Raw genomic sequence first — 23769 nt, 5'->3', positions numbered from 1 at the left:
TGCGGGCTCTGTGGATCAAAGGTAGCGGTGCTTTTAAGGCAAGCACTTCATCCGCTGAGCCACCTCCCCAGCCTGGGAGCAAGCTCTTTGGTCGTCCCTTTGGCGTCCATTTGTATCTGTGAAGAGTGAGCATCCGGCGTGATCCATTTGGACCCTAGCAGACGCCAGGAGCTCCCTGCTCACTGAAGATGCCGAAATTGCCGTGTTTTGGCTCCGGGTTGACATGACGAACAAGATGCTGTGTTCGGTAAATTTCACTAAAGAACAGCTTTTAGACAAATAGAATTTCCTGGCAGACACGGTGGCAGCCTTCAATGAAGACTCCTCTTCCCCCGCCTTCAGAGTGACCCGGAATCTCGCACTGTGTAGAGATTAATCAGACGAAACTCACCAGGGCCAGTGCTGGGCTTGGAAGACACAAACACGGCTCAGGGGAGATGATCCTAGAGCCGGGCTGCTGGCTTCTAGCAAGTTCCAGGGGCTCCCTTATTTATGCCTTCCTTTGTCGAGCGAAGGTAGCAGCGTCTTAGCGCCTAGTGTCCTGCCCTGTGGACTGCCTGGCTGAACCAGGTGAAATGCTTGGGACGTCCTTCGAGACAACCCCCTTCCTCCTCCGGAGTTCGCTGACTGAGTAGCAGAGTGGGTCCTTGCCTCAGCCTCATGGAGCAGTACCTCCCCCTCCTCAACACAGGATCGCAGGGCATCATGGGCCCTAGACCCATCCTCCCTCCTCGCAACACTGCTGTTGGAGGCCCCTCATGCCAACTTCCCCTTGGAAGAGTGTCCGTCACTGCATAAAGAAAAGGCCAGACACGGTGGCACATGGCTTTAATCCTAGCACCAAGGAGGCAGAGCTAAGTGAATCCCTGAGTTTGAGGCCAGGCTGGGATACACAGTGGGACCCTGTCTCAATAGCTAAAATAAAATAAAAAAAAATACAGAAAAAGTAGAAACGTTGCAGCCCTAGAGCAACAGAAGATTTGATGCTATACTGTGTTGTCTTTCTCTTTGCTGGGACCAAATCTTTGGCAATAGACAGATTTGCCTTGTAGTTGGATGGGTACAGGCAGAGGAAAGATGATCACACTGTACCCACAGCCAGGAAGTGGAGCCAGATGAACACTGGGCCTCAGCTTGCATTCTCCCTTTTTTTATTTAGTCCAAGACTCCAGCCCGTGACAGAGTTCCACCTCCACCAAGGGAGGGTGATTTCCACCTCAGTCAATACAATCTAGAAAGCCCCTCGCAAACACGCCCAGAGATTCGTTTCCTAGGAGACTCCAGAGCTTTAGAATCAACCATCACAAGTGCCGCAGTGGCATTTTTATTGTTCCCTCACCCAAATTTTCAAATTATGACTAATAAGAGTACTCAGATCTCAGCACCTTTTCATGGAAGTTGAGTGGGAGTACTGAGATCTCAGCACCCTTCCATGGAAGTTGAACTGGAGTACTCAGATCTCAGCACCCATCTGTGGAAACTCTGCAGTGTGGGCAGTGGGTAAAGAAAGAGAGTCTAAGACTTGGCACTGGACACGGATGGCACAGAGATAGCCTCAGACAGCATGGGGCCCGGCCAGACCTTGCCAGCAACATGGGGAGAAGGGGGCGGGGCCTGGAGCCTGTGGTCCTAGCAGCCTACACAAAACAGGGAAGTTTGATGCTCCATGAGTCTGGGGCAGAGACCCACTCCACCTCAGGCCAGGGGAATTCGGGTGCCCGGGTGACCTCAAGGCTGGCCCAGCATCTCCCCAGCCCCTCCCCCCACTAACGTGAGTCTCCCTCCCGAAGGTTCTTGGTAGTTACCACTCTGTGTGATGACTGTGGGAACAGCAAGAGGGGGCTGAGTTCTGACATTACTTTTTTTTTTTTTTCAAAATATTAAAGTCCCGAGGTGCCATCCTCTAAGTTTCTGTTCGCCCGGAAGAGCAGTTTCTAACTTTATTTATGACTTTCATCTGAGCGAAAAGGAGCGTCCTAGGGCTTCCATGTCCCCGAGCTTATTGACTTGTGAAGAGGGAAGAGCCGGCATCCTCAGCAGTTTTCCTTCGCCCCGCGGACCCCGGGGGTTCTCTCCATCATTGTCCCTCTTTAGGAGACACTTTAAGCACCCACTAATCCCATCAGCTCCCCTCTGAAGGGGTTCATCAGGCGCTGTTTGGGGTTTTTTTCCCCTCTAAGCCCCAAGTCATAATGGAGTCTGAGGCTGAATAAATTGTGATCAGAAGGCCCCACCAGACTGAAGAGAGAACTGGGAGGAAAATTAATTTTTTTTTTCTTCTTCTAGAAAACAGTGTCTTCAGTAAGGAGCAAGGCAAAACTCTGAAGCAAAGCAAACCTGAGCGGGGGGGGGGGGGCAGGGGAAAGGAACGTTCTCCTTTTGAATACCTGAAGGGTGGCCTGTCAGTAATCACACAGAGGGAAAGAAATGTGCACGCGCACGGGCACGGGCACATGCACGCGCCTGCACATGGTAGAAGTGTTCTCACAGGTGAGATGGTACCCTAGAGTGAGTCACCGACGTGAGGGGCGGGATAAAGGAAAAAGCAGTTTATGAAAGTGGGAACACTGCTGCGGCAAGGTCTCCTGTCTGGGGAGTGGTGAGCTAAGCAGGGCATTGCAGGGCGATGGTCATATCTGTCATATCTGTCACTCCCTTGCCCGTGTGCCAGCTCCTGAGGTCGCAGGAGCCTTTTCTGACAGAACTCAGGGCGCACAGCGGAGGCTTCTGTGGGAACACAGAGAAGGAACCTGGGCCTCCTTCCAGTCATAAAAGAGTCTGAGTCCTCTCCTGCTGCCCCAAACCCCCTCAGGGAGGAGGGAGGGGTGACTTCCAGCCTGTCGCGTGGGGGTCCTGCCTCAGCTAGTCCCTTGTCTTTGCAGGCTATCAGATTTCCTGGGAGGTGTACGGGAAGAATGCCTCTCGGCTCACACGCACCCTCAACAGCACGACCCACGAGTACAAGATCCAGGGACTGTCCTCTCTCACCACCTACACCATCGACGTGGCTGCCGTGACGGCCGCAGGCGTGGGCCTGACCACGTCATCCACCATCTCTTCGGGGGTCCCCCCAGGTCAGTGGATCTTGGCATACAGACTTTGCTTGTGCTTGTAAGCTCTGGGCCCTCCTCCTATGGTTTCATTTCCACGCAGAAGCCACCGAGCGCCCTGAGAGCCGAGTCGTATGAAGGCAAATGACTCTGCCCGCGGCCCCCCGCCTTCCCCCTAGCCTTCCACACTCTATGGCTGTGTGTCTCTCCCAGAGTGTGAGAACAAGCAGAAGTAGCTTGACAGGAAAGGAGAGGGCTGGCTGATCTCCATGGTGCTAAAGACATGGTCTCCACAGCCCGTGGTGTCCACCTTCCAGGGCCCACAGCCAGTGGCCACGTAGATGACGTTTGAAAAAGGGAAATAAGAAATATGTCAGGATTACATCTGGGAGGGGCGGGGGATACAGCTCAGCTGTTGTGCACAAGGTCTTGGGTTTGGTCCCTAGCACAAGCAGACCAGGTGTGGTGATGCACACTTGTGAGGCGAGGGTTCCTCGAGTAAAGGCAGGTGGATCCTGAGTTTGAGGCCATCCTTGACTACACGGTAAGTTGGTGGCGAGCCTCAGTCACCTGAGAGACCCCATCTCAAAAATCTAAAAGACCGCGAGACTTAGCACTTCAGCCACGGAGACGTTAAGAACTGGGGTTTGTAAGAAGAAAACGTGCAGCTAGAGAGATGGGCCAGCAGTTAAGGGCAGGTTTCGCTCCTGCACAGGACCCGGATTCAGTGGCTGGCACCCACGTGGTGGCTCACAACACTCTGTGATGCCACACACGGAGCACATACGCCCATGAAAGACAAAACACTCATGTACACAAAATAACTAAATCTGAGAAAGACAAAAGGAAAGTAGGAAAGATGAAAAAGCCAGGGAGAAATGTGCAGGGCGTGGGTGGCCTGTGAGTTCAGCGAGCCGCTGTGTTGCAGGATCTGCTCCTTAGTGAGGAGATGACTTGCATTCCTTCCCGTTGTGTCACCGCGAAACTCACAGGCTCTTCCTAAACACCTCTCTCAGCCCCGGAAAAGCAGCCTAACTCTTCCCCTCCCGTTTTAAAGCTTCCGTTTAAGACGCAGATGCATTCCCAGAAATCTCAGAAATCCACGTGAATATAGGGAGGGGGTCTACAATTAAGGCTGTTAAGCCTCCTGCCACTTAAAAGACGTTAACGGAAGGGGCTGGAGAGATGACTCATCGGGTAAGTGCACTTGCTGCATGAGCAGGAAGACCTGAGGTTGAATCCCAGCACACACCGGTAACCCCAGCACTAATGGGCACCAGACGGAAACAGGACGGCTGGGCCTCGCTGGCTGCCAAGCAGCCTAGCTCCAAGTTCAGGGAGAGACGGTGTCTCAAAGGCGTAAGGTGGAGAGTGATAGAGTGACGGCCTCCTCTGGGTTTTGTACGTGCACCTGCCCATACAACACATACACAGCACACACGCACGCACATCAGTTTGTCTTATTAGAGGAATATGACAACCTTAGTCATAGAGGCCCAGAAAACTCACATGAAGTCAACTCATATTTGCTCCCCACTTCCAGGTTGGTTTCATAACCTGACTGTTCTGGAGAGCGCTGCATGCGCCTAAAGATAATGTGAACCCAAGGAAATGTGTGCTGCACTGAAAGGTGCCCCCCACCCCGAGCGCTGCATGCATCTAAGGATAATGTGAACCCAAGGAAATGTGTGCTGCACTGAAAGACGCCACCCCCCCCCCAGCACTGCATCCATCTAAGGATAATGTGAACCCAATGAAATGCATGCTGCACTGAAAGGCGCCCCCAGGAGTTCCATGTGTCCGTCCTCACCTCTCCTCATGGTGTCTCTCTAAACATACCTCCACTAAGTCCAAATTTTGTGTGGAGGCAGAGGAGGAGATTGAGGGAGCAAGCTGGACCCACGGGGTGACCTCTCCTGCTACATCCATTGAGTGTGGGCCTAGTCTCCACCGTCAGGAGGAGGTGTGACCAAGCCTTTCTTTCCCTAGCCAATGGCCCTGACACTGACATGGTTACCAGAATTACAGGCACATGTCATACCACTGCGAGTTGGTCCCCACCTGAGGAACTAGTCTGTGTCCTGAGTTTGCCTCTGGGAAAGTTCTCCATCCTGTAAGCATGGAAGACCGTCACACTAAAGCAATGCCGTGTCGTTTTAAGTCTTCTGCTTACAGAAAGAGTCCTTTAAAAATATTCCGTATTTATCTCCACGTGTGCGTTCGTGCATGTGATAGTTAGAGGGCAACATCTGGTGCCTTCCTCAAATTTTTTTCCCCAATTTATTTTGAGACAGGGTCTCTCACTAGACCTGGAGCTCACTGCTTGGCCAGCATGGCTGCCCAGCAAGCTTCCAAGATCCCCGTGTCTTTGCCTCCCCAGAACTGAGATTATAGGTGTCAGTCACCAGCACCAAGGGGACCTTGGCAACCGAGAGCCAAGGAATACCACAGAGTCACACCACATAACGGGCCGCACACAAGACACAGAATAGCGGCTGCCTCTGAGCGGGAACAGAGACAGCAGCAGGCTGGGCTGATGGGCAGGCTTTTATAGGGTCTTTGGAGCATGTTCAGGGAACTAGTGGAAAAGTACAGCCAGGTGGGAAGTGTTGCTTGGGTGTTAAGCCTGAATCATGGCCTTGGGGATGTTTTTAATTAGTTAATTAATTTATTTATTTTATTTTATTTTTATTTTTATTTTTATTTTTTATTTTTTTGAGACAAGGTCTCTCTGCATTAGCCTTGGCTGCCCTGGACTTGCTTTGTAGACCAGACTGGTCTGGAACTCACAGCGATCCACCTGCCTCTGTCTCTCAAGTGCTGGGAATAAAGGCATGCACCACCACCCCTTGGGAATTTCCAAGTCCCGGGTTTAGAGACAGGCCAGGGGCAGGGTGATTTTCCAGTGGCCTGTTAACCCTACATTCTGAGAATCTGAGATCAGTTCTTCATGCTTGTTCAGCCAGTGGCTTTGGCAACTAAGCCGTCTCCCCAACCCATACCCATTGATTTCACCCAAATATCTGGTCCCCATAACACAGCCCCCAACCACAGACTTAGGACATCGTTAGCACACGGTATTTTTGTAGGCGTGGCCCCGAGGAAGGCACCTCTGGTGTGAGCCCATCCCTGATAGGTACTGAGTGCACTGACCTCAGGAAGGCCTCTCTACATCCAGTATTACCGTCTCTGGGCTGTGTGTGTCACCTGGAACTGCAGTGGGTGAGTCAGAAGGAAATTGGAGGTGTCTACTCTGAGCAAGCCTCTGATTCCCGCTGTGACTGTGACCTTTGAGATGTGGCTCAAGCCAGATCACCTGTAGCTGGAGAGCTATGCTAAGACACTAAGTAACACCCTGAGTAAGGCAGGAAGAGCCTCCTGCGGAGATGAGCCCTTCTGAGGAGCTGGCTTTTGTTTGCCGAGGAGCTTTACGTCCATTAGACACTGAAGAGCCGGTTTAAGAATCGAGATAACCAAGGACTAGAAAGAAGAGTCACTTGTCCTTCGCTTTAAACATTTTCTCCTTCGAGTTCATTAAGCCAGATACAGAAGGGCCCTTGAGATGCTAGAGACCCTGCTTGTGACAATATATCAAGCTGGTACCACAGGGGCTTTATTATCCCGTGGCAAGCCCAGCCTTCAAATAACCGAGCAATGCAAGCTAGGGCACTGCCGCTCAGAACCTGAAGATAGCCTCCTTCCTTTTTTCTCTCCTCTCTCCCCTCTCCTTGCTCTCCCCTCCCCATACTTACACCCCCCTTCTTCCTTTCTCTTAGATCCTGGAGATGGACCCCTGAGCCTTGCGTATACTAGGCTCTGAACTATATACCCCAGCCTTGTTTTTGTTTTGTCCTGTTTATTTACTTGTTTGTTTTATTTTATTATTTTTTGAAACAAGGTCTCCTGGACCCCAGGCTAGCCCCCAATTTCCTATGTAACCGAGGAGAACCATGAACTTCTGACCCTTCTGCCTTCTCCTGAGTACTGGGACTGTGGGGGTACGCTGCCTTGCCTAGCCTTATGCATTCCTGGGGATCGAGCCCAGGGCTTTGTGGGTGCTAGGTGAGCACTGCCTGCTGAGATCTACCCCCAGCCCTTTGTCCTGACTCCTTAGAGTGTTCTTATCTGCATCACCCGCTTCCCCCCCCCCCCCGCCACCTTTTCTCTCCTTAACACATTATCTACCTCTCAGAAATTTCTCATCTTAAACACTTTGTTGAACTTGCCAGGAAGCCTGGTCCTCTAGAGAGTGCCTACCAGTGTCTCTGTGTGTGAGTGGGAACCCTCAGGTGACGGGGCTTACTTCCCACCTTGCGTCATTTCCAGGATAACTGAGTCCAGGCAAGAGTTCTGCACTGTCACCGGCTTTAGGTTGTCTTGGAAACCACATCCACGGCCTACAGATTCTCATCCCCTCCTCAACCCTGACTTTGTGGGGCATCATGGGAACAGGGAAAAGAAGTCAAATGACTCCTTTCTTGGTGCCAGGGCAGGAGCCCGGAGGATGGAATCATGCTCCCCTGTGCACAGCGAGCATTTATTAATTATCGGCTCTGTACAGAGACAAATAAGACAGGAGCCTCCTAATGCCACTACAGATGGCCTGGAGCCCAGTGGGTGACCCTGTTAGAGGCAGGATCCTGCTGCGAGGCCTTGCTGGGGGAAGCTTCTCACTCTCATGGTATGGCAAAAAAGTGCCTTCTGTTTCCTCCCTAATGTGCTTGGCACCCTGCCTAGGCTGTGATGGAAGCTAACCCTCTTCCTGCCTCTCTCTCTTTCCCCACTAGACCTTCCCGGTGCTCCATCCAACCTGGTCATCTCCAACATCAGCCCGCGTTCTGCCACACTCCAGTTCCGGCCCGGCTATGACGGGAAGACGGCCATCTGCAGGTGGATTGTGGAGGGGCAGGTACGCGCCTCATGGCCCTGAGTGTATTAGCTACCTTTTTCAGTGCTGTGACAAAACACCTGAGGCAGCAGCTTAAGGAAGGAAGGTTTGTTTTGGCTCACAGTTGCAGGTGGTCTCGGTCAGGTGTTCTCCGTCGTGGCAGGGAAGTCATAGGAGCAGGAGCAGGAGGCGGCGGGTCACATGGCAATCCACAATCAGGAAGCAGAGAGAAATGGTTGCTGATGTTCAGCTCATCTCCTTATTCAGTCCAGGACCTGCTGCCCCCTCCCCACACACCCCCCCATAGCCCCTGAGATGGGGACAGCCATACTCAAAGTGGGTCTCTCACCTCAACTAACTAAATCTTGAAAGTCCCTCACAGACATGGCTAAAGGTGTGTCTCCTGGGTGATCCTAGGTGCTATCAAGTTGCCAATATTAGCAGCCACCTGTTAAGGTTATTTTTTATAAAACAATGTTTATGTCTCAATTTCTCTCTTAACCCAACTATCACACCAATAATTGAGACCTTTATATTGTTTGATAGTAAGCTTCACAACAGCAGTAACTGAGCAGTTATTACATTCTTCTTAACCCCCTGAGCTGATTTGGCTTCCTCCCAGCATACATCCAGAGATACCTGCACTTTGTAGCTTTCCTGCTCTGGCACCTCTCTCCTGATGTCTCCTGGACCTCTCCCAGGGTTGAATTCCCTGGTCAAATCCCCTACTTCCTCCTCTAACTCCTCCTCCCCTGGCTGGCAGGAAGTCCAGCCCCATTCTCTCCCCTGATCAGTGATTGGCTGTAAAGCTGCTTTACTGGCATATCAGAAGACAATTGGGGAGCAGTGTTTACACAACATTGAGAGGGAAGATTCTTAGAACAAGGCTTGCTACCAGATATGAGGGTTACAGAAATCAGCATTTGAATTACATAATAACCTTATGCCTACAACCACCCCCCTGGGAGTAGGGCTTCCCAACAGAAAGATGACAAAGACCTGCCCTTGGGGGATTGTTGGTGTTCTGAGGTGCTGGAGGGACTCTAGAATCTCTAAAACGGGCTTGACCTTGGATGGGAAGAGCAGAGGATGGAATAAAAGCAGGCACCGGGGACAAGATGAACAAAGATGAGAAGACAGGATCCTATCAGATGGCCAGAGAAATGAGAGTAACGGTGAAAACTCAAGGGCTGTTCCAGTGTGGTACCCCAAGTTAGATGACTCAGCAGATTGGTTTTTGAAATCTCCATCGCAGTTAGCCCCCAGACTGCTACAGCTTGTCTCGCATAGAGCATCATGGGTTCAGCATCCTTTCTAGAGCAGGCTCCATCTCCAAGTGCTGTTCTGGACATAGGGGGCCCAGTGGTAGTTTGTGCTGTGGAGGAAAGCGTTCTCTCATTCTGGGTGGCAGGATGGCCTTCTACAGCAGCGTGTGTCTGGAGACAGCACAAAGCATTAGGAAGTGATGGAAAGACCTGTCACGTGGGTCCCAGGATGGGCCTGGGTGACTCACTGTAGTGCCAAGGGCCATATAACAAGCATGGAAGGGCCTGGGCATGGAAAGGGCTGTGTGTGGATGGGACCTGCTGGCCTGGATGAATACCACACATTCCACTAGTTCCACCTTCTGATTAGAAAAGGGTAAAGAGCCAAATTACACGCAGTGAGTGATGCAGTTTGGAAGTAGTTCCTGTGCCATTAGATCCTGGTGACTCATTGCTGTTCTCGAACTGGGTTGAAGAAGACTCTTCTGGGAGTTGGCTGTGAATTTAGAAGTGAATCACACACACACACACACACACACACACACACACACACACACACAGACACACACACACACACACACACACACACACGTGCAAAAGTTTCACCAAGCCCACGTCTCTGGAAATCTATGTGGCTTCCCCACAGTATAAACCATCCAGACGCGAGGGGATTGGTCACTGCGGGTAAGGCTGTTTACTTAAGAAGAGTGAGAGTTATCTGTATTTGGTATCTAGTCAAGAAGAGAGAAAGAGAAAAGAAGGAAGGAGGAAGACAACAGACAGACAAACTCCCAGTTAATGAAACAAAAATTATAGAAGCAGAAGACAAAAACAAAAAAAAAAACAAAAAACAAAAAAAAAACAATGTGTTTTCAGAAAACCAATTTTCACAGCTCGGTGTTTATTGGTCCTAGTATCGAAGCAGGCAGCATGTAGACCAAGGCATCAGGCACACCTGCTGTTCCCAGAGCATCCTTACACTCTTTGTTGTCTTCCCTCTCCTCCCTCCTCATCCACTGGCAGACGCTCGTCTTCTCCCTGTCACTATAGATCACGTCTCTTTCTTCGTTCAAGAATCTACTGCCCTTTTTACCGGTGCCGTGTCCTGTTGGCAACACCCAGGCCCTGGAGAGGTCCCTGCAGGATTCCTTCTGGTGGTACCACTTAGCACTGCTCTGTCCCCTGTGTCCTCTGAACCAGAGGTTCGTCACAAAACTTTGATGAGATGTAGCTCCCTCTCTTGTTCCTTCCTTCCCTCCTTCCTGCACCCTCAGCATATCCTGGGTGCTCTGAGCATGCTGAGGTAGATCAAGAGCATGAAATCATGCTCAACAGAGCAGCATGCTAAGTAGAACTGCCCGATCCCTGATGCCTACTCCATCACTTCCCTAACCAAGGTTTTACCTAATGGATTCCTTTATGCATACTCTCTCACCTGAATTGGTTTCTTTGGACATGTGAAATGGTAAATTTCCTCATTCTTTCAACCTTTACTCATTCTGCCTCTGAAACTTTGAAGGGAAGCCCTCGCCCTCCTCCCTCGTATTGATTAGGTACCCCAAAGCCAGGAAGGCAGAAAGATACTTAGCTCTCCTTTCTTTCATTTAAAAATTATCAAAGGAAGGCCCTGCCTACTTCTTCCAGCACTCCTATCACTGCAACAATTAGGAAAGCGTTTGCTTTTACAGTCAGTGTGCTGCAGGCGTCTGTATTCTTTGCTCTATTTTAATCAGTGTGTGTGTGTGTGTGTGTGTGTGTGTGTGTGTGTGTGTGTACACATGCTTTCATGCATGTGCCCACGTGCGCATTAGAGGACAGCCTGAGGTGTTAGCCTTCACTGTCACCTTTCATGAGGCAGTGTCTCTTGCCTGCTATGTAGAGCAGGTGAGCTGGCCCCTGAGCTTCTGGGAGTCTCCTGCTTCTGCCTCTCATCTGTCCATAGGAACAGGAATTACGGACATTTGCTGCCATGTCCAGGCATTCAAACTCAGGTCCTGTGCTTGTGTGGCGAGCACTCCACCCATGGAGGTATCTGTCTCTGTCACGCCCTTTGCTACTCTTTGAGGCCTAAATTCACGCATCCCAATCCCTTCATGAACTAGGCTTTTTGACATGAGGCCATTTGGTTTTCTGCTGGCACATGGTAGTGTTCCAGAACATGGTGCCTTCCTGCTCCAAGCTTCTGTGAGCTCTTTCTCAAGTAATATTTAAAGGTCACAACCTGAGCATCAGGAGCTGGGGGAGCTCATTGCTACCACCTGCTCATTGCTTCTAGACCTTTCTGGTCGGGAGAGGCAATACATTAAATGTATTTGTTAGATTTACTTATTTTGTGGTCATGAGCATTTTTCCTGTACACATCTTTGTGCACCATATGTGTGCCTGTGTTCATGACGGCCAGAAGGGGGCATCAGAGTCACTAGAACTGGAGTAACAGGCAGTTGTGAGCACCATGTGGGTCCTGGTAGTTGGACCTGGGGCCTCTGTAAGAGCAGCCAATGTTCTTAATTGCTGAGCCATCTCTCCAGCCCCAGGAAACATATTTTGTTGTTGTTGTTGTTGTTGTTGTTGTTGTTGTAGTGTTGTTTTTTTAACACCATAAGGCTACAGTGATATTTTCAATTCAAATCAAATATCCTTAAATTTATATCCTAAATTTGCCTTATATAAAAAGCATTTTTCAGAAGGCCCAATGTTCTTATTTTCTCTGCCCGGCTATTATACAGAGTGTAAACCTGTGATTCCAGCAGAGTAATCAACACGCCCACCGAATGCAATGTAAGTGCTTGGCCTTGGGTTTAATTCTCTCCTCCTGTCACAGCCAAAATGCTGACCTTAAAAAAATAAAAAACTCACCCAACATCACTCTTTCTTTCTGTGCTTCCGTCACCAATTCCTGCATAAGACACATTCATCTCAGGTGTTGAGCTCTTTTCCCTTGCTCATTAGCAGTTACCGTCTGTAAAAATCATTTCACCTGCGAGAAATTGCTAGGGCTTTTCCCTTTCACTCTGTAGCCATTTGTGTTATTGCAGAGTCAACGCCATAGAAATAGCATGTTCTGGGAAGCCTCGTTTCTCCAGCCCACTGTTGTACCCTACAGGTTACCATGCCTACTTGAATTTTGGTCTATCTTTTGTGTGTATATGTTCATGCATGTGCAGATGGACATATGTGTGTAAAGCACATGTATAGATATTCGTGTAGAGGTCAGAGGTCAACTTCAGCTCTTGTTCCTTGGATACTGCCCATCTGGGTTGTGGAGACAGAGTCTCTTCTGGGCTTAGAGGTCACCAAGCAGTCTAGGCTTGCTGGCCAGCCAATCCCGGCGATCCTCTTGTCTCTTCCCTAATTTTCTTCTTTCCCTCTTTCCTTCCTTCCTTCCTTCTTTCTTTCTGTTTGTTTGTTTTGTTTGTTTTCGAGACAGGGTTTCTCTGGGTACCCTTGGCTATCCCGGACTTTCTTTGTAGACCAAGCTGGCTTCAAACTCACAGAGACCTGCGTGCCTCTGCCTCTGCGTGCGCCACTGCCCCAGCTCCATTACCTTTCTTATGTGGAAGGTGGCCTGTTGCCTCTCTTCCCTCATGTGCTAGTCACTGCAGATTTACAAGCTATGGGTTAATTTAGCCAGTCTTGCATGTTGGGCGCCTGTTTTCTACCGCTGCCGCCAACGAGCTGCCAAACACAGAGTGCGTACCCAATGCAAACATGTGCATGCTATTGGAGTTCTGTAGGTCGCAAGTCTAGTGTGGGTTTTGGTGCTAAAGCACAGCATCCGTAGGGCAGTGCTGCCTCCAGAGACTCTAGAGGAGCTGGGGTGATTAACACGCAGGAAGACGTCAGATCTGTTGGGAGCCTGAGGTGTGGTGTATGGGAAGCTACCGGTCAGCAGGGCAATTCTACCTGCCGAAGGTCACCTCGTTGGATGTCCCAGAGTCCCTTCCTGTGTTCAAAGTCAGCCGCAGCAGCAGCAGAGCAGGTCGCCTTTGGGTCCCCACTACCCTCCTGCTCTGCTCCCACCTCACTGCGCATCATCCACTGCTGTGTACCCTGTGATGACGTTGGACCAAATCATCTCACCCTCTTAATGCTTTTAGCCTCGTTGCCTAGACTCCTAGGCTACCTGCGGCACCTGTGCATAGGTTCCAGCAGTCAGAGGGGACCAGGTTTAGGGAGAGACTATTCCGCCAAGAAGAGGATCATACTGTTGCGTGTTTTTGATGCTGTACCTTCAGATTAGACCCCAGGCATGAGGCTTATGGGTCAAACAGTGACTGTACACCCATTCTTCCCCAAAGCTGCAGGGCATGGCTTCTATAGGTCTAAACATGGCATGCGCATCAGAAACACATGTACCATGAGATATAGAGCATGAAGCCTAACTTCCCATAGAATTAAGTGCAGCTTCTGTGTCTTCTCTTGTGTGCTTCTGCATGGATAGCAAGGCTTTCCGAACTTGTATGTTCTGGAGGAGCCCCACCCAAGTTTCTGCCTCGCTTCTAGTCCCATATGCATTTGAATGTATTTATGAGCTTTCCTTTCCTTTTCTTTTCCTTCCTTCCTTCCTTCCTTCCTTTCTTTCCTTCCTTCCCCTTTTCTTTCCATACAGCCATCTTTTCCCCTTCCTTTTAAAAAATATTTACTGCTGGCCTACCCAAGAAATTGTGCAGGAGAGGCAAGTGATGTACCACTGAGCAACACCCCAGCCCCTCACTGGGGGATTCTAGGCAAGGGCTCTACCACTGAGCCACACCCCAGCCCCTCACTGGGGGATTCTAGGCAAGGGCTCTACCACTGAGCCACACCCCAGCCCCTCACTGGGGGATTCTAGGCAGGTGCTCTATCACTGAGCCACACCCCAGCCCCTCACTGGGGGATTCTAGGCAGGGGCTCTACCACTGAGCCACACCCCAGCCCCTCACTGGAGGATTCTAGGCAGGTGCTCTACCACTGAGCCACACCCCAGCCCCTCACTGGGGGATTCTAGGCAGGTTCTCTACCACTGAGCCACACCCCAGCCCCTCACTGGGGGATTCTAGGCAGGTGCTCTACCACTGAGCCACACCCCAGCCCCTCACTGGGGGATTCTAGGCAGGTGCTCTCCCACTGAGCCACACCCCAGCCCCTCACTGGGGGATTCTAGGCAGCTGCTCTCCCACTGAGCCACACCCCAGCCCCTCACTGGGGGATTCTAGGCAGGTGCTCTCCCACTGAGCCACACCCCAGCCCCTCACTGGGGGATTCTAGGCAGGTGCTCTACCACTGAGCCACACCCCAGCCCCTCACTAGGGGATTCTAGGCAGGTGCTGTCCCACTGAGCCACACCCCAGCCCCTCACTGGGGGATTCTAGGCAGATACTCTACCACACCCCCAGCTCCTAACTGGGCCTGTGCCACTGAACTACATACCCAGACCTTTTTACTATTTGTATTTGAGATATGGTCTCATTAAGCCACCCTGGCTGGATTTGAACTCATCCTATAGCCCAGGCTAGCCTTGAACTTTTGATCCTCCTGCCTTAACCTTTCACATGGCTGGGGTTGCAGGTCTACTACACCACCCCTGACTTCTCGCCTGTTTTATTTATTTTAGCAGTCTTGCTGAGGGAGCTCAGCTCCTTTATCATACTAAATTGAAGCAGTGATAGGAGGCCATCTCTCTTATTTCTCTACCTTTAAAGAAATTCTTTAAGGTATTATTATCAAATATGACATTTATGGAAGGTGTCTCTCTTTTTTTTTTATAGCTGTTCTCTTCTGAGTTAAAATGATTGTTTCCATCCTTGTTTGCTGGGACATTTCCCCTTATTATTACTGAGTTTTTTTTTTTTTTTTTTGTTGTTGTTGTTGTTGTTGTTTGTTTGTTTGTTTTGCATTTTATTTATCTATTGGAAGCAGATAGGTGTGCACATGTGTGAAGGTCAAAGGACAACTTGTCGGAATCAGTTCTCCATCCCTTCTGTGGGTCCCAGTGATGGAACTTGGATCATCAGACTTGACTGTAAGCCTTTATCTCCTGAGCCATCTCACTGGGCCCCGATGTCATTTGACACTGAGCTTAGCTTTTCCTGGCTGAAGGTTAGGCTTGGTTTTCAAGATCAGTGGTTGCACTTTCATCTGTCCCCATTACTCTGGGTGCCTCAGCAAGGAAGTTCTGGGGCCTGTTACCCACTAGTGGACCAAGTCCCCTGCCCATGGCTCTGGGGTCCACTTCTCTGGGGCTGCCTAACAGTCAGTCCAAAGCCATCTCTTCAAATTTTACCTACACTGTTACCAGTTAGGAGTCTCTGCAGTGAGAGCCGTCTTCCCGGCAATGGCATGACCTTTGCACCTTGAACTCCCAGCAGCTCTGATTGCCTACACATAGCTGCACAGGATTGGGTCCCCCAACCTTCCATCATCTATGAGACCCCACCCCTTCCAGCAGATCTGTGGGTATTTAGTGGCTACGGAGGAGGCAAGGAAGGGTTGTCTTCTTCAGTAGTGTAACCACTGGGAAGAGGAAGGGGAGTCAGTGGGAATGGGACAGTGGCCAAGAGAAGGAAACGGAAGATGGATATGATTCTAATAATCGTGTTTACAAGTTATTATAGATAATGTAGGCCAATAACAAGTTTTAGCTGCTGTTTTCTGTTTCCCCGTTTCACATTGGAAGCATGTTAGAAGGTACAAAGAGAGTACAAAAATCCTACCCAGAACCCCACCCCCACCCCACCCCTCACTCACCTTCCACCCCCAACTCCACCCTACTCCAGCTCACACAAAGGCCACTCCAGGTTCTGCGGGTTGTGCCAGCATCTCCTCAGAGCTAACCAAGTCTGAATCCAGGACACAGAGCACGCCCAGCGTTTCTGCCCCAGTGGTCTCCTTCAGCCATAGGCTGAATTTGTGTACTTCAACAGTTTTGAAGACTATCAGACACTCATATCCTGCAGTGCTTTTCGATTTGAGTGTATTGGAATTCTTCATGGATCTTCACCTTTGGTCAGATATTGGGCAGTCCCCCTCGGTGTCCTGTTGCCCGTGATGTGATGATGGACTCATTATGGGAGAGGTGACTTTATTCGTCTGATTGCTTCTGCTGTGGGCAGCTCTATCTCTATATAACTACTTCCCCTGCCTTTTCAAATTGTGCCGCACTCACTGGGTCGGGAGACAGCTCAGTGTGAGGACCAGCACTCAATTGTGAGGACCTACCCCACCCAGCAGGGGTAGGCAGTCAGTGTGCTGGCCCCACCCCTAATCACAGTCCTCAAGAGGGAGAGATGGGGTCACCAGGACAAGCTGGTTGGCTAGGGTAACTGAATCAAGAAGCTTCAGGTTCGTGAGAGACACTGCTCGATAAATAAAGTGGACAGTGACTTTCTACCTGAATTAACTAGCATTAAGATGGAAACAGCATTTTTTTTTTAAACAAGACATGATTTCCCCCTTCCTCCTCTTTTCCTTTTCTTCTATGTGTGTATGTGTTGCTGAGAGTGGAGCCTCGGGTCATGCATAGAGTAAACAAGCACTTCTGAGCCATTATCCAAAATCCTCACTGGGAGGTTCTAGGCAGGGGCTCTACCACTGAGCCACACCCCAGCCCCTCACTGGGGGATGCTAGGCAGGTGCTCTCCCACTGAGCCACACCCCAACCCCTCACTGGGGGATTCTAGGCAGGTGCTCTCCCACTGAGCCACACCCCAGCCCCTCACTGGGGGATGCTAGGCAGGTGCTCTACCACTGAGCCACACCCCAGCCCCTCACTGGGGGATTCTAGGCAGGGGCTCTACCACTGAGCCACACCCCAGCCCCTCACTGGGGGATGCTAGGCAGGTGCTCTACCACTGAGCCACATCCCTGGGTCTCTTCACTTTCTATTTTGATACAGAGTCTCAATTAGTTTCCCAAATTGGTCTTGAGCTTGTGATCCCATCCTGCCTCCTTAGTAGCTGGAATCACAGGTCTGTAGCACTAGGCCTGGCCCCCGTCCAGTCATGCCTACCACGTTCCTAGTACTTTAGTCCCACCTGTTTTTTTCTGGCTGACGACCATGGCCTGGCTGTGTGTTGCTGAGGTCTCACTGTGTTCTGCCATTTCTTTATTGGTCATTTCTTCCCAAGTCTTTCCTCCAGGTTCAATTTCCTTTTCTTTAGATTACATCTGTTAGTTGTTCTCTGAGTTGCAACGCTGTGAATGTTAACTTCTCCCACGGTGCAACCGGGTAATCTGGAAATATCTTTACTTTCGTTCCATCCTCTGAATGGCAATCTAACGTGCCAAGTGCAGGAATAGAAAGTCTGGAGGTAATAGCCCAGCTTCTTCTCGTTCCTATTGATGAAGTTGAAGTTTGTTTCCTACCCCATTTTACTTTGCCAATTACCGAGTATCTTAGGAGCTCTTGCGGTTTAGAGCCTTACTCTATGTTGGGTCTAGAAGATTCTTTGGTTTATTGTGTGTGTGTGTGTGTGTGTGTGTGTGTGTGTGTGTACAGTATGCATCCATGTGTGTGGTTGCACTAGCACGCGTGTGAGTGTGGAAGCTAGAAGGTGATATCAGATCTTTTAGGTTTTTCTCCACTTTATTGAGACAGGGTCTCTCGCTAATTCTGAGCTCGCAGATCCAACTGGTCCAGCTTGCCCCGAGGACCCCTGTTTCCATCTCCTGAGTGCTGGGCGTGCAGCTGGCCCCCATGCCCACCAGCCTCTTATCTGACTTCTGGGATCCAAACTCTGGTCCTCACATTTGCACAGGAAGCACTTTGCCCATCAGCAAATCTCCCCAAGCCCCAGAATGCTTTTGAAGTCAGGATGTATTAAACACTTTGAATCTAAAAACAATTCATTTGTTCTGGAAAATTCTTTGTCACAATCTGTTTGAATGCAGCCTCTCCACTGTCTGCTGTCTCTTGTTGGAATTCTTACTGGATAGAAGAAATTGCTTCTCTCTTTATCCTCCTGGTCTCTTACCATCTGCTTCCCATTTTCCTTGTCTGTATCTCTTTGTACTTCTATCTAAATAATGTCCTCAGATGTAGCTTCCGGTAAATTAATTCTCTGTTGACCTGCATCTCATTTCTGTCTCTTTATATGTTTTCAATCTCAATGGCAGTTATTTACATTTTATACAGCTCTATTATTTCTTTACCCCTGTCTCCTAAAATAGATAGTAATAGTGATGTATTCTGCCCTTGGCGTTACGATTTATTCCGTGTTTATGTGTGCACGCACCCATGTTCATGTCTGTTTTTATGGCAGCTGGAGGTCAACTTAGGGTACCATTTCTGAGGACAGGATCCATCTTGGTTTGCTAACAGGATCTCTCACTGGCCTGGATTAAGCAAGACTGGTTGGCCATCAAGCCCCAGGGACCCTCCAGTCTCTGCCTACCTGGTGCTGGGATTACAAAAGCCTGTACCATCACATCTGGCTCCTTACATGGTGTCTGGAGAGCAAACTCAGGTCCTCCAGCTGGCAAAGCAAGTGCGCTACCCACTGAGCCATCTCTCCTGCCCACAGTTGACTCTCTCCTTTTCACTCTGGCTTTTGGTCTTGGTGATGTTGTGGTTTTGAGACAAGGTTCTCCCCCCCTCTCTCTCCCTCCCTGCCCCCCCTCTCTGTCTCTCCCCCCCCCCAGCCCAGGCTAGCCTCTTGTGACCCTCCTCCCCCAGCCTCTGCAGTGTTGGGGTTGCAGTTGCTGTAGCACCCAGATACAGCTCATCCCTGTGTGCCTTTCTGTGACTTACGGTGTTTTGTTTCACCCTCAGTGTTTTGTTTTGTTTTTTTAGGGGTAGCATGTTCATGCCTGGCCAATGCTTTTTTTTTTTTTTAATCATCATTCGATATTCATTTTTCTAGACCCTCCACACCAAAACTGGGGCACACATGGGACTGTTAAGCTTGCGGAGATGCGTTTCTTCCTTTCTTCTTCTTCTCCCAACACCCAAGCACAGGCCTGGGGGAGAAGAGGGATCCAGTCCGGTGTTTATAATGGATGCTGCATTAGCTCCTCTTTGCATCAGCCAGAGAACGTGTTTCTTCTTTCATCTCGGTTCTGTTTGCAGAGCGTGAGGTGGGCAGGCTGGACCCTTTTTGCTTGTCTCCGCTGTGCAAAGGCCCTGTGGTTCACTTCCCCGGAGCTCCTTCCCTCTCGCACCCAGGGTGGACGCACTTCCGGTTTCCCCCGGTGGAATGGCTGCAGCGGGGTGGCTGATGTATCCTGCCCAGCTCCTCTCTGGCTTTTTGGGTTGTGGAGTTATTCAGCCTGCTGTATATTGCAGGAAATGAAAGCCTCTTAGTCATATCCCGTCTACAGTGCATGAGGTTTCTGAGCTCTCTGCGTCCGTGTTCTCAGCCAGCTAACACTGGTCTATACAAAAAAGTTTAGTTTCTGTCCCCAGAGGATGCCCCTTCTGGCTCTTCAACTCATACTGAGGTCAAGAGAAGTTAGAAGGAAGCCGCTGCAAGTCTCCTTGGTGTTTGAGACCCCGAGTGGCTTGCAAAAGGGTGGGACGTGCACACGGCTGTGTCATCTCTTCCCAGCTGCATCTTTGTGCCACATGAAAGCCGCAGCCTTTTCCTTTAAGTGTCTGAATGAGCTCCTCAGCATAGTGCTGGGGAGAGAGGGGCGTGGCGTTTCATATAGTGCAGAAGGCTGGGGCTTCCCGCACATCCTTTACAAAGGAGATTGGCGTGGGTGCTCTGGAAGGCTTTGCTTTCACTGCCAGGACCATCATAATGCTACGCTTTCCGGGGACCTCGAAAGCATACATGCAGCAGCGAGCCTCAGGGGACCTCCCGAGGAACGAGCAGGGGGTGACTTTGGCTCCTCTGAAAGCAGTGGAGGGGCTACAGCACAGCCCTGGCTGGCCACCTGAGCATTACTGGGGGTGTTCCAGTCACAGCCTAGGCCCTGGCAGCCCCAACAAGTTAGGCTTGCACTCATAACTTGTTGAAGAGTTGAAGAGAGAGAGAGAGAGAGAGAGAGAGAGACAGACAGACAGACAGACAGACAGACAGACAGACAGACGCTTGCTAGACTGCCAGAGAAACATGGAGGAAGGAGAAGGCCACTCTACCTGGGGCTGTGGAAGGCTCAAAAAGGAAAAGACATGGAGCTGAATGTTGAAGCTCTCTGACACTCCCACCCCACCCCACCCCCTCAGGCAGAACCCCTGAGCAGCAGCCAGGACTGAAGACCAGGAGAACTTCCTCCCAGGCCAGTGTTCGCTGTCCAGCCTCCACTGCACGTCCAGGCTCCCACTTCTCAGTGCAGCTTTGCAATTAAATTACACTTATATTCTGACCACTCTTTTATTTAAAAAAAAAAAAGCAAACCAAGGGCTTTGTTGCTGTTATTGTTCGGTTTGTGTGTGTGCCTGCGTGCGTGCGTGCGTGCGTGCATGCACACATGCTCATGTGTGCACAGGTGAGTGTATACACATGTGCACATGACAGCGGAGGCCAGAGTCAACATCAGATGTCTCTGTCCCTGTCCACCTCATTTGTTTTCAGAGCAGGGTCTCTAACTGAATCTGCCTGCTAATTAGGGGAGGCTGGATGGCCGGGGGACCTTAGAAATCCACCCCTCTCCCTTCCCCTAGGGCCAGGACTACAGTCGCATGCTTCCGTGCATTGAGTTCTTTTGCGTGTGTTTTGGGGATTGAACTCAAGTCTTCCTCCATTTTCCAGGAAGCACCTTGTGTGCAGTCATCCTCCCAGCCCCTGCCCGCCCCCCTCCCCAGCCCCAACGCCACGGTCTTTGGCTTCCATTCTCCTCAGTGACTTATGGGATAAACGATGCTTGCTGTTGGGAAAGCCCTTTGCAAGGCCCTTGTGTTAGTGCTCAGATGCAGGTTTTTTTTTTTTAATAAATAAATAAAATAAAAGAAGAAGAAGAAGCAGCTTTGTGAGTATTTTGGCTCCATAATGCTTTGCTTAATTAGTAACCTCTGGCTGCAGATGGAGCAAAACAGCCCTTCCCGAGTTTTCACTGCCGTTGGCAGCAGTACCTGCTGTCCTTGGCCACCCTCTGCCCACCCCTTACTGACTCGCTTTCCTCCCTCGGCCCCTGCCGCACGTACGAGGCCATTCGCTGTGCTCTGATAGTCAGAATTGCTGCCCGTCTCCTGCAAAGGCAGCTCGGGGCAGGATTTCCCGTAATGAAGACGCTCTCAGTAACATTTTGGGTACAGATAAAACGGTTTCCATTCTGAAAACGGAAAGCAGAGATGGGGTGGGGGGAGCCCACTAAGTGCTTATTTGTGCATAATAGCAGCCATTTTCTTAAAAAGGAGCTGTTTTAGAGACTGTTATGGGCTAATAAAATACAACACGAATCTGTTCCACGCTGGTCTCCTGGTAACTAAGGAACAGCAGAGATGGAGATGTCCCCCCCCCCCATGTTCCCAGAGGCGGCACTTACAGACACACAGCTTGTCCAGAGTGTCGGTAGCCATCCTCATCTGAGTGACTCATGCCTGGGGGACACCAGGGCACAAGGTGATGTGTCTCGCAAGTGTGCTCAGGGACTGGGTTGGTTGGAGGCTGATGGATGGCACTTGGTTTTTCTGTGTGCTGCCACACGTCACAGGGGGTTTGGGGTTTCCCAGTAATTTCATCTGAAGCCTCTCGCGATACATACATACTAGAGGTGAATCCCAGGGCACGCCTGGTCTGGACAGCTGAGCATGCCTGTCTCCTATTAAGAGGCTTCTGTTCCTAGACCGGGACATGCCCTTCTGCCTAGGTAGCGAAGCGATGGAAGGCAAACGTGTGCCTGAGAATGCCAGCCCGGGCATCCCCACTGTGCTGGGCTCTATGGATCTACCCCTGCCTCTAGCCACATGAGCTAAGCACTGCCTAGGCTCAAGGCCCAGGGCTTAGGGCACCAGGGACAAGACAATAATATTCCCAGCATCAGTCAAGGAGGAAAAAGACTCATGAAAGATACAGATGCCAAGGTCACCATGAGCAGAGATTACCATGGGTCCCACGTATATACAGGTGGTTTCCAGTGCATGTGTAGAGCCAGCCTGCTGTAGTTCAACTCCACTCTGCTACAAAAGCGATACTCCACAAGTGCGCGCGCCGTGTTGCCAGCCTTCTCTAGACATGGCTTGTAGTTCTGTGTGTCCATCACGGCTGTGTGTGTATAAGAGCTAGGCAGCACACTTTACTATAACATAGACCTTGCATCAAACCGCATTGGCCAAGTGCAGGCCAGTGCAGGTATTCTGAGAATGGTTAACGGGGGCTAGGCTAAGCTGTGTTGCTTGGTCAGGTGTGTTCAGAGCATTCTCCACATCCGTTCATTTCTCTATGGGTCGGGTTTATTGTGACTAACCCCTTCTAAGCCAGTGGGGTCTCTGTTCGCTTGTGCGCTCTCTCTCTCTCTCTCTCTCTCTCTCTCTCTCTCTCTCTCTCTCTCTCTCTCTCTCTCTCTCTGTGTGTGTGTGTGTGTGTGTGTGTGTGTGTGTGTGTGTGTGTGTGTACGCACGTACATATGAAAAGCAGAAGTAGATATCAGGTGTCTCCCTCAACCATGTCTCCACCTCATTTTTGAGGCAGGGTCTCTCCCTGAACCTGGAGCTCACCAACCGGTTAGATTGGCTGGCCAGCGCCCTGCAGGGATCTGCCTCCCCACCTCTGGAGATGCTGTCACATCTAACTTTCTACATGGGTTCTGAGGGTACAGCATCATGTCCCCATGAGCTCACAGCAAGCACTTTATTGCTAGAACCATCTCTCCTGCCTCAGCACATCTGTTACGGGGGTGGGGGGCCTGTCTCTTTCGCAGCTGGTGGAAGTTTAAAGGCAGTAGAGTTGGCAGCCAGGCCTCCTTGAGACACCCCAAACTTGACATATTGGCCTGCTGTCTGCTGGATGGGACCAGTGGAGCCTGCTTATGTGTGTACAGCTGTGGGTGGGGCTTGGGGAGGGGCCAGATAGGTATTTTAGGGCTGATGTATCCTCAAGCAAACGGTTATAGGGAAGGGAGCAGGGTCCACCGGAGCTAGCTGGTTGACAGAGGTTATGGCCATGCTAGGATGAGTAAAGGCACCTTCCTTAGCCTCAGTTTCTCTCTCACAAAACTTGGAGACATTTAAAGCTTTAGCCTGGAGCTTGTACACAGTGTACACTTAATAAATGGAGGGAGAGGCTTCATCCCTGGGAGAGGCCAGAGAGCTAATGCAGGCCTCCAGAGTGGACAGGCCTAAGGTAGGTGTGGCAGCTTGGGGGTCCAGGTGAGACCAGGGGCACAGAAAATCCCGTGCTATCTTCAGTGGACAGAGAACCAAGGTGGGCCATATGCCCTTTGCATGTAGGGATCCCCAGTCCAGGAGAAGTCCCCCAGTCCTGCAGCAAGAACGTTATTGGGGTTGATCTAGTCAGAGCCTGGGCCCTGATAGTCCTAACGTGCTAGGCTCTGCCCCCCCCCCCCCCACACAACATAGCCATGAAAGAAACATGTTCTAGAGAGAGGAGATGTATTCAACGTGGCCACAGTGGGAAGCGGAAAATATAGCGGTCAAGGATCCCTCAAATCCATCTTTGCGGTCCTGACACAGAGTCTGGGTTTAAAT

The 23769-nt window shown here is 50.5% G+C and overlaps 1 protein-coding gene across 2 annotated transcripts in view; it reads left to right on the top strand.

The window, feature by feature from the left end:
- Positions 1 to 23769, top strand: part of SDK1 (sidekick cell adhesion molecule 1) — a 955689-nt gene that overhangs the window by 786633 nt on the left and 145287 nt on the right. For both annotated transcript variants that reach the window (XM_084763891.1, XM_084763892.1), the window contains exons 21-22: positions 2883 to 3074; positions 7838 to 7959. In XM_084763891.1, coding sequence (XP_084620017.1) covers positions 2883 to 3074; positions 7838 to 7959 — 314 coding nt within the window. The remainder of the gene's footprint in view (positions 1 to 2882; positions 3075 to 7837; positions 7960 to 23769) is intronic.

The sequence above is a fragment of the Acomys minous genome (genome assembly GCF_964271855.1).
Source record: "Acomys minous genome assembly, chromosome: 16".
NCBI lineage: Eukaryota > Metazoa > Chordata > Mammalia > Rodentia > Muridae > Acomys > Acomys minous.
The sequence above is the reverse complement of the archived record's forward strand: the minus strand, read 5'-3'. Positions and strand labels throughout refer to the sequence as shown.